The sequence below is a fragment of the Triticum dicoccoides genome, chromosome 2A, assembly GCF_002162155.2.
Source record: "Triticum dicoccoides isolate Atlit2015 ecotype Zavitan chromosome 2A, WEW_v2.0, whole genome shotgun sequence".
Taxonomy (NCBI): Eukaryota; Viridiplantae; Streptophyta; class Magnoliopsida; order Poales; family Poaceae; genus Triticum; species Triticum dicoccoides.
This window is the reverse complement of record NC_041382.1, coordinates 756,739,732-756,756,658: the sequence shown is the minus strand read 5'-3', so window position 1 is coordinate 756,756,658 and position 16,927 is coordinate 756,739,732. Positions and strand designations below refer to the sequence as shown.

Here is a 16,927-nt window from a genome sequence, read left to right as displayed (position 1 = left end):
GATATGCATATGCATAGAACAATTCAAACAACATATCAACATAGCAAATGTACTAACCAGGCTCCAGGCACAGTAAACAAAAAGACGGACCAAACAATGAGTTATAATCTTCATTTTTGTTGGTGAATAAAAAAGAAAAAACTGTTCCCTCAAAAAAAGAAAAGAAAAGAAAAAATTGAAAGCAAAGATAATCGACATCGAGCTTCTTGCTTGCATCTCTATATGATTCACCGGGCCTATCTTCAATTATCCTTGGTGCATGTCGGCCAGCAATGGAGTTCTGTCTGATTCGCTCGTCTCTTCGTCCCCCGTTTCTTCCACGACCCCGAGGCTGTTTTTGGGTGACCTCCCGTCGGAGCCCTCGGACGGTGGGGCCGTGACTGTCCGAGCCGCCGCGGCAGGGAGGATCAGGCTCGGAGACATGACCTTGATCACACGGATGCGGCACCGGACGACGAGGCGGTCGTCGCTGACCATCTGTTCGGCCGACGCGAGGTCGCCGCTCGTCACCAGGTACGGGGACACGTGCACTGGGTTGTCAATGTCGAACATGTGCTACGTGAACTCGGCACCCTCCTTGCAGGCATCCTCCAGAGGGTAGTCATCGGCGAGCTCGAAGCAGAACTCGGCCGTGGTAACCGGCTCGTCGGACTTCCCACGGCCGAGGAAGACGGCCACGCAGTCCTTGGTGACGTCGTCGTGCCCGTTGGGGTACACCTTGAAGCTGCGTTTTGATTTTCGGCCGAAAAAAATCAATTTCGGCCGGATTTCGGCCGTCTCGCTAGGGCCCGAGATATGGGCCTATCGGCCGAATAATTTGGCCCAGTTTGAATTTTTTTTGCCCGGCCCAGCTTCGAGAGACTTCCAGTTAGCTTCCGCTGAGACAAATCCACGAAACCCAAACGGCCTAACCCTAGAATCGCTCATTCCCTGTCCCTCCTCCTGTGTGCGGCGCCGCCGCTGCGTACAGACCACATCTCGTCGCCCTCCTCCACATCTCCGGCCAAGGCGCTCACTTTTTCGGCCGTCCTCCACATCTCCTCGCCCTCCTCCACATCTCCGGCCAAGGCACTCACTTCTCCGGCCGTCCTCCTCATCCTCCACCCCATCCACTTCCTGTTCTCCAAGACTGCAACATGGTGCTCGGCGGCTGCGGCAACGTAGCTGATGGAGCGCGAGCCGACCAGTTCAACGGAGGCAGTAGCACGGGGCAGCGGCAACAGCATGGAGGGTGTCCGCTTGACTGGGAAGGTACAAATGTTCTTGATGCAGTTTCAGTACGTGTATGCAGTTTCAGTCTTCAGCAATTTGTCTCGTCCAGGTACGTGTCTGCAGTTTCAGTTCTTCAGCAATTTCAGATCGATGTTGCTTTGTTTCTTGGTTATAATCTGTGTCTACTTGTGCTGCTTTAGATTTAGGAGAGGTCCCTGGTAAATGGCTTGGCTGCTTGTGCTGCTTTAGATTTATGCATATATCATACGGGGGGTAAGAAAAACTGAGTCTTGATGAGTTGAACACAGTAGTGACATTCTTAATCTGAATTATACATGCATCTTGTAGTCACCAAGGATGCTCTAGATCTGGTAATATTTATTTTGGTCCAACAGAAAAGTGGGTTACAAACTTTGTTATGAACATCCTAAAACATATAATTGTTCCATATATCTGTGTTGTGTGCTTGTTTTTGAGCTGTCGAGATGATGCTTTTGTGCAACATTGGAGTTTTTTTTCTCAAGAACAGATTAATTTCAACAGAAAAGTAGATGTTGACTGATGATTAATTTCAATGGTCAGTGGTACCATTAAGTGGTGGTTCTAGAACTAAGCATCATTGTATCTTTCTCAAGAATAGATTACAGTTTGTGACTTGTCTGTTTGTCAAACTAGAGCATCGAGTTGTATATAAATTACTTATTCCTTACTATCTGAACTAGAGCATTGGGCTGTACTGTTTTTTGTTTATTATTAATATGAGGACACCCTACTAAGCAAGGGTTGCTTCCTTAGTTACCTACTCTTCATAACTGACCGGTGTCCTTTTGTCACTTGATTTTCAGGTGATGGAACTGCAAATAGGAGTGGCAGCTGCAACCATGATGCAAGTGCAATTGGTTCCCAAAGCTCTTGGAAAGGTAACATACTAACATGATATGAGCTGTGAGATTGCATGGGGTTCTTATAGAGCTCTAATTTAGTTCAAATAAAAAAGATGGCATAGAGCTCTCACTTAATTCAGTACTTCCATGAAACTATTTGGTATTTGTTCCTAAATTGTTTGGAGTTGTATCAGCAAGGAGGGGTGATTAACATACTTGATGATGATGAAGAAGAAATTCAGATGAATATTAGAGAGGCATTGCGTGACCCGAATGTCTCCCGCAGAGTTGATAGGAGGATTGGCAAGGGGAGTGTGGGTGACGTGCGAGTTTCTGTTGGCAAAAAAAGTATCACCGCGTATTTTGACAAGCAATTATGCAGCAACAAAGTATGCAGCCCAAGATCAGTAGTGCTTTGGATCCTAATTCTAGAGATGCACTTGGCCTAGCTTGGTCTAAATTTTTTCATGCCAATGATATTGCTGGACGTAAAGCTGACTGTCCATACTTCGGAGCTGCTTTGAAGATCACTCAATAATTAGGGCCTACTCCTATACCAACCACACTGCTGATCCAATTAGGGCCTACTCCTACACTCAAGAGAAAGAGAGAGATATAGATAAAAAGGTTGATCCAAGTGCACTGCTGATACAAGTACAAATGCAAGTGGAAGAAGAGATACAAGTACAAGTCGAAAAGGAGACACAAGCAAGCGTTGGCAATTTGGAGACTCGTAGATCTGGACGACTAGTTAAGAAGGTCAAGGAAGTCAACAGCCTCTACTCATAGATTTGGTAAGTCTCTTCTTTTCGGTGTTTCTTCTTCATGATGATTACTTTGAAAAATCTCGCTTGATGCATATGTTTGAAGTGGTTGATCTTTAAATAGCTTGATGTACATTGCTTTCTTATTCTGGTGCTCTAATGTTTATGCTCACTTAGTAATGATCAGTACTGTTGTTCTAATTGCTACTTGTCAATTATCGCCTAGTACTGTTGTAATTTCTAATTATCTTCTTTTATGGCTGTTGTAATTGCTACTTATCACCTACTAGTACTGTTCTAATTGCTACCAGTAACCTACTAGTGCTGTTCTAATTGCTACTTGTCTCTTAGTAGTGCTATTCTTGTTGCTACTTATCATGTAGTAGTGCTGTTCTAAATGCTACTTATCACCTATATTTGTCTTTGAAATGTTACCTAGCTAGAGCTTGGAGCATGATGCTAGTTGGAGCTTGGAGCATTGAAGCTGGACTTTTTCGATGGAACAAGACCTCCCCGTCCATGCTTTCATGGATTTCTTTTGGAGCTGTTGTTCGTTGTGATGCTTTGATGGTTGTCTTTTGCTGTTCGGTGTGATGCTTTGATGGCTGTCTTCTGGAGCCGTTTCTATGTGAAATCCTTTAAATCCTATTGTTGGTTGTACTGAAGTATCTAAACTTTGGACTGATGTGATGGTTGTGGACTGTAAGTTTAGAACTAATGTGCGTGAGGGTTATATTGGACTGACGCTCTTATTTTAATCCCTAGAGCTAATTTGCTAAACATTATATGATTACTCCTGATGGTTGTTGGGCTGCTATGCTTTTGCTTTGCTTGATTTCAATTTTCTGTGAATTTTTTTAATCAAATTTCGGCCGAATTTCGGCCAAATTTTGTCTGAAAATTTAAAATTTAATTTTGTAATTTCGTCCGAAATTTTGCCGAAAATTTTGAAATGGCCGAAATTTGTTCAGGGCCGAGAAAAATGGCAAACCGAAAATCAAAACGCAGCCTTGAAGTACCAGCTGCTGCCGCCGAGGCCGAAGTGCGGGGTGTACGCGCACTCCCCTGTCCGGAGCGCCGCCCGGAGCCTGTCAGGGCACCCGCTGCGACCTTGTCGGGTGGTGGCGGTGCCATAGTGAGCGGCCAAGTCACCTCCCTGTCGACGGAGATGGTGCACCGGACGGTGAGGCTGTCGTCTTCCTCGCTGACGCAGCACGACGCCTCCAGCTCCCGGCGGCTGACGAAGCGGACGTAGCCCTTGCTGCGTCCGTGGTGGCGCACCGCCTGCTCCGACCTGGCCGTGTGGTTGTCGAAGACGACGTGCCTCCCGGTCGCGTCCAGGATCTCGATCGAGAGATTCGAGACACTGGCGGCGGCGCTCAGGGAATAGCGGTCATCGAAGGGCCCGTGGACGAAGACCGCGACGAACTCCGCCGATTCCTTGTCGAGGCCGGCGGGGTAGACCTTGAGGGTGTAGTGACTAGTGACTGTAGTCGCAGCCGCGGATATAGAACATGTCGAAGTTGAGCGCGGAACCGGCGGGCATCCGCGCCCACTTGGAGTAGTCGGGCACGACGAAGAGCTGCGTGGTGGAGTCCGTCTTCACCAGGCCGCACGACGACGGCGGAGACGGCGACGACGCGCGGCTGGCGCTGGTACCCATTGGTCGGAGACGGACGAGCGGACGTACCTACGTACACGGAGGCTGAAAACGGAGCTAGACCGATCGAATTGGTATCACAACGAATATAAAGAGCCGCAATCTTTTAAAGCATCTGGATTGAGCCAGGGAAACGTGTGCGCATTTTCCAAATCGGAGACTGCTTCCCGGAAATTATGTAACAACTCCGTTTTCTGTTGTTTTGGTAAGTCGTGATTTGTTTCCATCAAATATATATACTAGAAACGAACGCTTCCCATAAATACGTTTAAAACTCTATTTTTTCGTTTTTTTGGGTAAGTCGTGATTGCTTCCAACAAACAAATATAGAAAGGTAATGCTTCCCAGAAATTTCAGGTTTGCTTCCAATAATAAACAAATAAATGAACCTAAATGTTTCTGTAGATGTTTTTCTGTAGCGCAAAGGTGGCATGTAAACTTTATTTGCCAGTAGAAGCATCGCGTGATGGAAACAATATTACTATCTGATCGTGTGATATTTTTTTTTCAATGAAGCATTACTTCAATGTTGTAGTACCATTTTTTAGATGTTTGGAAACATTTCTTTTGTGTAACAGAAACTAAATTCATGTTTGATGGACACATTTGCTTCGCGATGGAAATTGTATGGATCAACAACATTAATATACACTGACACAAATTATTTTGATACGAAAAGTTCATAACTCCTTTTGCAACAACACTAAGTCATGGTTCAAACACCAACAGGCTGATGGTCACATGCTTCCTTTCGATGTTGGTCATGCTTGATTGCGATGGTAGTCGTGCTTCTGTCCGATGGTGGACGTGTGTCATTCAAAGGCTGGCCATGCATGGTAGGCCTGCTTCCTTCCTACTCACTCCATCCAGGAATAAGTGTACACTAGACCATGAAAGCGCACGTTGTCGCGCCCTCCCATTTGTATGAAAAATAGATGGGAATTACCGTTAATAAATTCTCCCTCTGTAAAGAAATATATAATTGTTTAGATCATGATCTAAACGGTCTTATATTTCTTTACAGGGAGATTGGAATTTCCATTAACAAATGAAGACGCATAACATAATAATTAAACTTTACAAACTTACTGGTATAAATTTGTCAGCAATAAAATCGGGAATTCTAATCATTTTTCGAAACCAAAGATACACATGTGTAGAACATAGCTCTATCAACAAATTTCTGTATGATTGACACAAAATCAGCAAAGTTTGGGACCCGATTGTGGTGATCAGACCCACTTCAAAATAAAAAGCATGTACGTTGATAGTTTTCATAAATATAGACAACAATTAATAACAATGAAAGCAATAGTATATATTATACTGATTATTAACATGGTGCTATTATCCCATAGAACATCTAACTACACCAGCTCAATAAGAAAGTTATAAGTTCATAAGCTTTTTTTTTCCCTCAGTGAAGTTGCCATAGAATTTGATAAAGTAAATTCTTATACCATTTTTTCGGCCCATTCCACACGTTCGAGTTCAAAACAAAGTTCCAGAACTTTAAGATCAGAAGGTATTCTCGCTGTTGCGGTCTATTAAGTCACGACTATAATAATCCTTTCATCCCGAAGCAACCAGGCAGGAAGGGGGTTGAGGAGTGTCAGAAACCATGTGCAGGAGCTCACCAGCTATAGCTGCTGTATTCACCTACAAACAAAGGAACTCACAAGGACACAAATGATTTACAAAGTGCGGAAACATAATCACATTTGGTAGAAGGCAAGTCCATAAATGGCAGATCCGGTCAATAAGCTATTATAGCTTTCAACGTCAGATGATTTATGGCTGAAGTGTATAATGATTTTCCGATGATGGCAAGTGCAACTTAGTGTAGAAGAGAGCACATGATTTTTGTGAGAAGAAAGATATATTTTTTTTATTGAAAAGGAGGAAAGCCCCCGGCCTCTGCAAAGAAGAAAGACATGTGATAGGAAAGTATACCTTGTTTCATCCTTTGCAGATTGTACGTTATCATTTTTATGTGCCACATGGAATTTAGAAACTGCACTGGAAACTTGCCATCACAATCTATATGCTACATAAATCAACAACTAAATATATGGTCAACTATAGAGCACATGGACATCATTAACACTGTCTAAAATATATGGAGAATGCTGCTGCTGCCGGTGTCCACAATTCCTCCACTATCTAATATCTAAAAGGAAAATCTTGTCTGTTTATAACTTGATGTGATCACTGTTGCCACATGGTGCATTGTGTAATCTTTCCTGCACCTTTGATTTCTTTTTGTGATATGCAGATTAACTCGCAACCCAGGTCAAATCCACGCCAACTTGCCCACTTGATGATGCATAAACATTAGGAAAATTAGGCTTTTTAGAAGAGGTGCAGTAATCTCAAATCCAAACAATTATCAACTCCTAATCAAACTAATGGACCAACCAGTTAGTTAGAAGATGGTGTGTTTGCGTATCAATCAATTCAACGACGATGCATATGCTATCCACGATGGCATGGGAAAGAATCTCCCACGAGGAGGGAGAGTCGAACGGAAGATGGGGAACATAGTGGTTCGTGGCGGGGGAGATGGTACCACTGTACCAGCAGGGAGGGGTCGAGGAGGAGCTCCATGCGTGGGAGTTTCGTTGAAGCCTCAGGCCGCGAAGAGAGCGAACGAACTCACACCTCTCCTTGTGCCCCCACCAGCCTGGCTTCCTTCTTCGGCGTACAACGACGGCGGCGGCCGCGGAGAGGAACACGGTTTCGTGAGCAATGGAGAGAGGCAGGGAATCCACGCCTGAACGGTTCTCCTTTTGGGCCCTTCTGCAGATAACATGGTCAAACGGCCCAATTAACGAGAGGACCCCTAGGTCACCGCGCGGAGCAGCGGCCCGGCTACTGTGATCTGGAACGTCCAGTACCGCGATCCAACGGCAAAAAACGTGAAATCGCTGAGGAAGTGCGTAACTAGCTGCGTTATACTGTTTATTAGTAATATAGAATTTTAGGACAGATTATGGAATAGAGTAAAAAATGCGTTGGTGATTTTGGTAAATTTGGCATGTCAATGTAGATGAATTTGCCATGGCAGAATAGAAGTGAATTTAATTTGCCATCACCGACTAAAGTGAAATTTTGATATGTATCTAAAAAGTAATTTTGCCATGGCGGTATAGATAATTTTGCCATGGTAAAAAAATGTAATTTTTCAATGGAAAAAATAAAAAGTAGAAATTTCCATGGCAATAAAAGTTAAAGTTTGCCACGATGATTTAGGTAAATTAGCCATGTCAATGAAGGTGAATTTACCATGGCAGAATTTCAAAATTAAATTTAATTTGCCATGATCGACTAAAGTAAAATTTTGACATGCATGTAAAGAATATTTTTGCCATGGCAAGAAAATGTAAATTTGCCATGGATAAACAAAAAGTAGAAATTGCCATGGCAATAAAACTTAAAATTTTCCAAGGCGCCACTAAACTGAAAAATTGCCATGCTATAAACTAAAAATAGCCTTGTTCTTAAAAAAGGTAAAATGTTGATTATCACTTTTTTTAGGTATAGATATAGACGTCATGCACTTATTGCAATCAACTCAGTATCTATTATAAATCATCTTGACAGGAAGGATAAAAGTTAGATCCACTATAAAGCACAGTTCTTGGTAGAAAAATACAAAATTGAGATCATCCACTATATACTTCTTGATTGAGAAACAAGAATTCGCATGCTGGCTTCATGCTGTCCTAAATAAGAATAAAATAAAAACCAACGCGCTAAACTATCTATTCCCAGTCGTGCCGCTGACTGTCCTAGCAAGAAAACACGGGGATAGACCCCCTCCGATCTTGGCCTTGCAGACAAGCACCGTGTCCACGCATCTGTTTATGTAACACCCCCCGCCCCCGGGAGTCCGCACCACCACGTCCACCACCGCCTGGCCCCTCTCCAGCTCGCCGGCCAGCCGGTACCGCAGGAAGTGGGGCATCTGCTCGTTCATGCCCCAGGCCTTGGACGCGGCCTCTCCGACCCTTGTTGGCTGCACGCAGAACCCCGGCACCATGCCCTTGCCAAGGAGCGCGTCCCCTTCAAGGTGTACCCCAACGGGCACGACGACGTCACCAAGGACTGCGTGGCCGTCTTCCTCGGCCGTGGGAAGTCCGACGAGCCGGTTACCACGGCCGAGTTCTGCTTCGAGCTCGCCGATGACTACCCTCTGGAGGATGCCTGCAAGGAGGGTGCCGAGTTCACGGAGCACATGTTCGACATTGACAACCCAGTGCACGTGTCCCCGTACCTGGTGACGAGCGGCGACCTCGCGTCGGCCGAACAGATGGTCAGCGACGACCGCCTCGTCGTCCGGTGCCGCATCCGTGTGATCAAGGTCATGTCTCCGAGCCTGATCCTCCCTGCCGCGGCGGCTCGGACAGTCACGGCCCCACCGTCCGAGGGCTCCGACGGGAGGTCACCCAAAAACAGCCTCGGGGTCGTGGAAGAAACGGGGGACGAAGAGACGAGCGAATCAGACAGAACTCCATTGCTGGCCGACATGCACCAAGGATAATTGAAGATAGGCCCGGTGAATCATATAGCGATGCAAGCAAGAAGCCCGATGTCGATTATCTTTGCTTTCAATTTTTTCTTTTCTTTTCTTTTTTTGAGGGAACAGTTTTTTCTTTTTTATTCACCAACAAAAATGAAGATTATAACTCATTGTTTGGTCCGTCTTTTTGTTTACTGTGCCTGGAGCCTGGTTAGTACATTTGCTATGTTGATATGTTGTTTGAATTGTTCTATGCATACGCATATCATCATGCTTACGCGCTAGTTTACAAATTTTATTTTATAGATTATCTATATATTTATTTCGCAAAAGGGGTATCTATCGTTTGCATCAATCGACGCAATACATCTTCATTACGAAGTTTTCATACAAGAAAAGGAGAGCCATAATGGGGGCTACATCAGACAAGAAAGATTTCATGACACACTATGCGGCACAAATCTTATTGCTAGACCGACATCCAACATAGCCTGAGATATCATTTCAAGGTTGCTCTATGCATAAGCATCACACAAAAAATGACATCCCTTATCTCTTAATGATAAATATGGCATGTCCTAGGTAAAAAAAATGCCATCTCTTAAAAATAAAAATGCCATCTCTTAAATAAAAATGCCATTCTTAATATAAAAATCCATCTCTTAATAAAATTTCCATCTCTTAAATAAAAAATGCCATCTCTTAATAGTAAAATCCCATCTCTTAAGAAATAAAAAATGGCATCTCTTAAAATAAAAATGTGATCTCTTAAAATAAAAAGGCATCTCTTAATAAAAAATGACATCTCTTAAATAGTAAAAATGCCATCTCTTCAACTAAAAATGCCATCTCTTAAGAATAAAATGCCATCTCTTAATAAATAAAAAAGTTTTCATACAAGAAAAGAAGAGCCATAATGGGGGCTACATCAGACAAAAAAGATTTCATGACACACTATGCGGCACAAATCTTGTTGCGAGACCGACATCCAACACAGGCTGAGATATCGTTTCGAGGTGGTTGCACACAGAGGAAAAGAGTTAAAAACTAGAGATTGTCCATTCGGCAGTTGGATAGTTTCAAATTTGGCATGAACCAAAATTTTGCACTATACAATACTTTTGGACACCAATATCCGGGGCACGGTCCCCATGGGGGAGATTGTAGCTGCCGGTTTCGTTAGCTGGGACAGCACCCCCGGCGAACGTTTCTGGTCGTTCGCCAGAGCGACCCCGATACCTAAAAAGGCCCAGTTAAAATATTTTTCTTTTGTTTAAAATTACCACGTTAAAACTTTTCATAAAAAAAGACGAGTGATCTTATAAAACTGCCATCCTCTACAGAAAAATGACATCCTCCCAAGCATGAAAAAGGAAAAAATCCCAGCTTAAGCACCACACGAAAAAAATGTCTTTATAAGTATCACATAAAAAATGACATCTCTCGATAATAAAAATGCCATCTCACACGTAAAAATAAAGTGATCTCTTAACAAAAAAATGCCATCTCTGAAAATTGAAATTGCCATCTCTTAAATAAAAATTGACATTCTTAATATAAAAAATGCATCTCTTAAATAATAAAAATGGCATCTCTTAATAATAAAATTTCACCACTTAATAAATAAAAATGCCATCTCTTAACAAATAAAACATGCCACCCCTTAATAATAATAAGTGGCATTTCTTAAAATAAAAAATGTGATCTCTTAAAATAAAAAAGTCATCTCTTAAATAGTAAAAATGCCATCTCTTAAACTAAAAATGTCATCTCTTAAGAATAAAATGTCATTTGTTAATAAATAATAAATTCATCTCTTAATAAAAAAATTCGTCTCTTAACTAATAAAAATACCATCTCTTAAATAAAAAATGTCATCTCTTAATAATAAAATTTCATCACTTAATAAATAAAAATTCCATCTCTTAACAAATAAAACATGCATCCCTTAATACTAATAAGTGGCATCTCTTAAAATAAAAAAGTCATCTCTTAATAAAAAAATGCCATCTCTTAAATAGTAAAAATGCCATCTCTTAAGAATAAAATGGCATCTGTTAATAAATAAACAAAAATCATCTCTTAATAAAAAAATCATCTCTTAAAATAAAAAATGGTACCTCTTAAATAATAAAAATACCACCTCTTAAATGAAAATTTTGATCTCTTAATAAAATAATTCATCCCTTAAACAATAAAAATGCCATCGCTTAAATAAAAAATGTGATCTCTTAATAATAAAATGCCATATCTTAATTAATAAAATATTCCATCTCTTAATAAGAAAAAATGTCATCTCTTAGAATGAAAATGTATCTCTTAATAATAATAAATGTGATGTCTTAATAATAGAAAATGCCATCTCTCAAATAATAAAAAATGCCATCTCTTAATATAAAATTGTTATCTCTTGATAATAGAAAATGCCATCTCCTAAATGAGAAACAAAATTAGGTTTTCTGAAATATATGCATGTATTCAAATTAAAAAAGAACTTGAAGCTATATGTATGAATTTTTATTGCATTTTATGACAAAAGGACGGATTGGTACGGTGGTGGAAGCCCACCTCAATCTATAAGGAGGTCGCCGGCTTGATCCCCACTACCCGCGCCACCCAGTTTCCTTTTTGTTGGGAAGAAAAAGAAAAGGGCATTCGCCGACTAGCCGTTCGCAGTGAACTGGTAGGGGAAACTAACGTGGCACCATCGTTGCCCAAAAGCAATCTATGGCTGGATGGGGGTTTGTTGGTTCCTGGCTCCTGGCTGACGTATGCCAGGTAAGATTTACAAATTTTTTGGGTGACAATTTTGCACCATACAAATTACAAGTTATAAATTTAGCCCAATTTTGAAGGTGCCCATTTGTGCTTATGGGCCAACTAAAATTATGGAAAATTTCCAAAATTTTGGCATAATTTTGACCCAAATTACTAAGACATGGAGGCAAAGACCAACATACATAGCTCTAGGCATGTTCTAAAATTCTTATGACACAAGGCATGAGAGAGCCTTTGGATAAAATTCCAATTAGTTGGGAAGTTATAAGGGTGTAATTGTGTCCAATTAAGGGATTCATTTCGTGTAGCATGGCATTGGCTGCTATAAGTGACCAGAAGATGCCCTAGTTCACCCCCACTCAGTCTGAAACCCTACACGAGGGCCAGGAATAACGATTATGGGCAGCACATCTTGTTGTGTTCGCTTGTTGCACTGCCACCGTTGTTCGATTTGATCGACACAGTTGGTTGACCATTTAAACTACTCCCATCCGGCCATATTATTTGTCTCGGATTTGTCTAGATACAGATGCATCTAGACACGTTTTACTATTAGATTCATCAATAGAATAGTTATCACATAGTTCTGTCATACTAGCAGATAGAGAGGACGCAGAAGCCCCCAGCCAAACCTCCCGATCTGGGAATTCTGGATCAGAGATCTCAAACCACCGACCGACCCATCTGCTAGGTAGTTACTGCCAGTGGCCAGTCACCCTTGTCAGCTTTGGCTCTGTAACGTCGCGGCCATAGCCATCCTAGAATTACTCCAAGCCAAGCACACTTAACTCTGGAGTTCTTTTCGAATGGGGGCTCTCGAAAAAGAAGGAATTCCTTGTTGATGTGAGTAGTCTATCATTCATATTGAGCTAGGCTCTCACATGCTCCTCGGCTCTATCACCCAGTTGGACGGTACCGAGGTCCTCTTCAACCGATCACCATGGACGCATCAAGGCTTCTGATGTCATGACAGCAGGAGGAGGTGCACTCTTTGGCAGCTGCGGTGTCGACCACGAAGGGTTTCTTGCGAGCATGACGCCTACCCCCACTAGTCTGTCTCCCACCTTAGCTGCGGTGTCTACCCCCACCTTAGTGGCAGTGAACGTGATTGCACAAGCGGCCAATGAGACATAGAGGCAATGGCGGCCTGCATGGGACATGGACGTGTTAGAATAGTTCCCAAAGGGAAATCTGGATTTTCAAGGGGATCTTGGCTTACCAAATCCACCTATAGTCATTTCTAGCACTGTTTTGTTCAACCAAACTATACACAGACTTAGTGGTAAAGCTGGATTTAGGGTCAAGAGACCACTTAATTATGTCTCCATCACCAGAGACACAAAGGTCTGTGTGTTTCTGGCCATTGTAAAAATGCCATTCCATTTAGCATAATGATCTGGACTTAACCTTCTCCTAAAAATGGAACTAATACCTTAACTGTGCAATCATGGAAATTGCAAATGTTAAAAAACTGATGAAATTTCTCAGGAGCATATTACCAACAAAAGTACCATTCTAAAGTTTGGCAATATTACCATTTACGGATTTCCACATGTCTTCCAACCATATAAAATTATTTCACTTTGGGAATGGCTTTCTAACAAGGAGAATCGTTGATTTTTTTTAACTTTCTTTCACGATGGCTATAGTAGCTCTTTGAAATACTTAGCCATCACAATGTCTTGTCATAATCCTTTATATGGCCACACTTTATCTTAGACCTGCAAGTTCTAAACCATTTCACCAGGTAATATCTTTTTTTTGCCATTACCAGATTGCCAAAAAACCTCCTTCTGTGTGTTAACAAATCTCTTGATAAATGTCTTTGTCAAAAGGAACATAGACATGTACTAGTATGTTATACTAGAAAGATTAGAGTTCAAAAGAGTTAATCTACCACAAGAGGATGCTGAACTACCAATCCAAGAGTCACATTTTTTTAATGTATTTGGATTCCATGAAATCCCAATCCACCCCCCTCAGGCAAGAGAATCTCACATGAACCCCAAGGTATTTATAGGAAAGTACCCAATCTGACAGCTAAAAATGTGAGCATAAATCTTAAGTATTTCATCATCATCTCCCACACATAGGATTTCACTTTTGTCGAAGTGATCTTTAACCCATGCATCATTTTAAACATATGAAGCAATAATCAGAGGTTCAATGCCTTGTGAGGAAGACGATCAATGCATAATACAATATCATCTCCATATTGAATAATAGCTACACCATTTTTAGTCAGATCAAGAGCAAGACCTACTAATAAATGATATCCTACTATGTGTCATGCATGACAATAAAAAAGTCATCTGTAAAATATTAATATATAATACTATGCACTACATAGATAGCATCTTATCTTTTATTCTGCAGGAATATACTAGTATCACAAATAGCGAATCATATTCCCCGCTACAGGCAACCTAGCCGATGTGATGTCTTTCTCAAATTACAAATAAGAAGATGAACACATCACATATGACCGACAAATCCATACATTTTTTGTTGTTGCAGAAAATCCATACATACATAAAAACCTAGTAATAAACTTGAGCGACTACCATCCAAACCCCCAACACGAAACCGTTGGATCATTGTACGGATTTTGGGTTCGGTAGCGATTGTGACGAGTAAGATGGAATGGCATGAATACGAAGGAAATATGCCCTAGAGGCAATAATAAAGTTATTATTTATTTCCTTATATCATGATAAAAGTTTATTATTCATGCTAAAATTGTATTAACCGGAAACATAATACATGTGTGAATACATAGACAAACAGAGTGTCACTAGTATGCCTCTACTTGACTAGCTCGTTAATCAAAGATGGTTATGTTTCCTAACCATGGACAAAGAGTTGTCATTTGATTAACGGGATCACATCATTAGTTAAATGATCTGATTTACATGACCCATTTCATTATCTTAGCACTCGATCGTTTAGTATGTTGCTATTGCTTTCTTCATAACTTATACATGTTCCTATGACTATGAGATTATGCAACTCCCGTATGCCGGAGGAACACTTTGTGTGCTACCAAACGTCACAACGTAACTGGGTGATTATAAAGGTGCTCTACAGGTGTCTCCAAAGGTACATGTTGGGTTGGCGTATTTCGAGATTGGGATTTGTCACTCCGATCGTCAGAGAGGTATCTCTGGGCCCTCTCGGTAATACACATCACTTAAGCCTTGCAAGCATTGGAACTAATGAGTTAGTTGCGGGATGATGTATTACGGAACGAGTAAAGAGACTTGCCAGTAACAAGATTGAACTAGGTATTGGATACCGACGATCGAATCTCGGGCAAGTAACATACCGATGACAAAGGGAACAACGTATGTTGTTATGCGGTCTGACCGATAAAAGATCTTCGTAGAATATGTAGGAACCAATATGGGCATCCAGGTCCCGCTATTGGTTATTGACTGGAGACGTGTCTCGGTCGTGTCTACATTGTTCTTGAACCCGTAGGGTCCGCACGCTTAAGGTTTCGATGATAGTTATATTATGAGTTTATGCATTTTGATGTACCGAAGGTTGTTCGGAGTCCCGGATGTGATCACGGACATGGCGAGGAGTCTCGAAATGGTCGAGACATAAAGATTGATATATTGGAAGCCTATGTTTGGATATCGGAAGTGTTCCGGGTGAAATCGGGATTTTACCGGAGTACCGGGAGGTTACCGGACCCCCCCCCCGGGAGGTATATGGGCCTTAGTGGGCCTTAGTGGAAGAGAGGAGAGGTAGCCAGAGATGGGCCGCGCGCCTCTCCCCCCTTGGTCCGAATAGGACAAGGAGAGGGGGCCGGCCCCCTTCCTCCTCTCTCTCCTCTTTCCCCCCTCCACGAATCCTATTCCAACTAGGAAAGGGGGGAGTCCTACCCCCGGAGGGAGTAGGACTCCTCCTGGCGTGCCTCCTCTTGGCCAGCCGCCCCCCCCTTTGAGCCTTTATATACGGAGGCAGGGGCACCCCCTAGAGACACAAGTTGATCCACGTGATCATATTCTTAGCCGTGTGTGGTGCCCCCTTCCATCATAGTCCTCGATAATATCGTAGCAGTGCTTAGGCGAAGCCCTGCGACATTAGTACATCAAGATCGTCACCACACCATCGTGCTGACGGAACTCTTCCCCGACACTTTGCTGGATCAGAGTCCGGGGATCGTCATCGAGCTGAACATGTGCTAGAACTCGGAGGTGCCGTAGTTTCGGTGCTTGATCGGTCGGGTCGTGAAGACGTACGACTACATCAACCTAACGCTTCCGTTGTCGATCTATAAGGGTACGTAGATCACACTCTCCCCTCTCGTTGCTATGCATCACCATGATCTTGCGTGTGCGTAGGAATTTTTTTGAAATTACTACGTTCCCCAACAGTGGCATCCGAGCCAGGTTTTATATGTTGATGTTATATGCACGAGTAGAACACAAGTGAGTTGTGGGCGATATAAGTCATACTGCTTACCAGCATATTATACTTTGGTTCGGCGGTATTGTTGGACGAAGCGGCCCGGCCGACATTACGCGTACGCTTACGCGAGACCGGTTCTCCCGACGTGCTTTGCACATAGGTGGCTTGCGCGTGACAGTTTCTCCAACTTTAGTTGAACTGAGTGTGGCTACGCCCGGTCCTTGCGAAGGTTAAAATAGCACCAACTTGACAAACTATCGTTGTGGTTTTGATGCGTAGGTAAGATTGGTTCTTGCTTAAAGCCCGTAGCAGCCACGTAAAAATTGCAACAACAAAGTAGAGGACGTCTAACTTGTTTTTGCAGGGCATGTTGTGATGTGATATGGTCAAGACATGATGCTAAATTTTATTGTATGAGATGATCATGTTTTGTAACCGAGTTATCGGCAACTGGCAGGAGCCATATGGTTGTCGCTTTATTGTATGCAATGCAATCGTGCTGTAATGCTTTACTTTATCACTAAGCGGTAGCGATAGTCATGGAAGCATAAGATTGGCGAGACGACAACGATGCTACGATGGAGATCAAGGTGTCACGCCGGTGACGATGGTGATCATGATGGTGCTTCGGAGATGGAGATCACAAGCACAAGATGATGATGGCCATATCATATCACTTATATTGATT

At 42.3% G+C, this 16,927-nt stretch overlaps 1 protein-coding gene across 1 annotated transcript; it reads left to right on the top strand.

Moving 5' to 3' along the window:
- Positions 1-550: 550 nt before the first annotated feature.
- On the top strand, positions 551-2,202 carry LOC119358347. The gene is made up of 3 exons (XM_037624933.1): positions 551-583; positions 918-1,251; positions 2,058-2,202. Exons 1-3 carry the CDS (start codon positions 551-553, stop codon positions 2,147-2,149), a joined length of 459 nt encoding a protein of 152 aa, XP_037480830.1. The 3' UTR covers positions 2,150-2,202.
- The last annotated feature ends 14,725 nt before the right edge of the window (positions 2,203-16,927 follow it).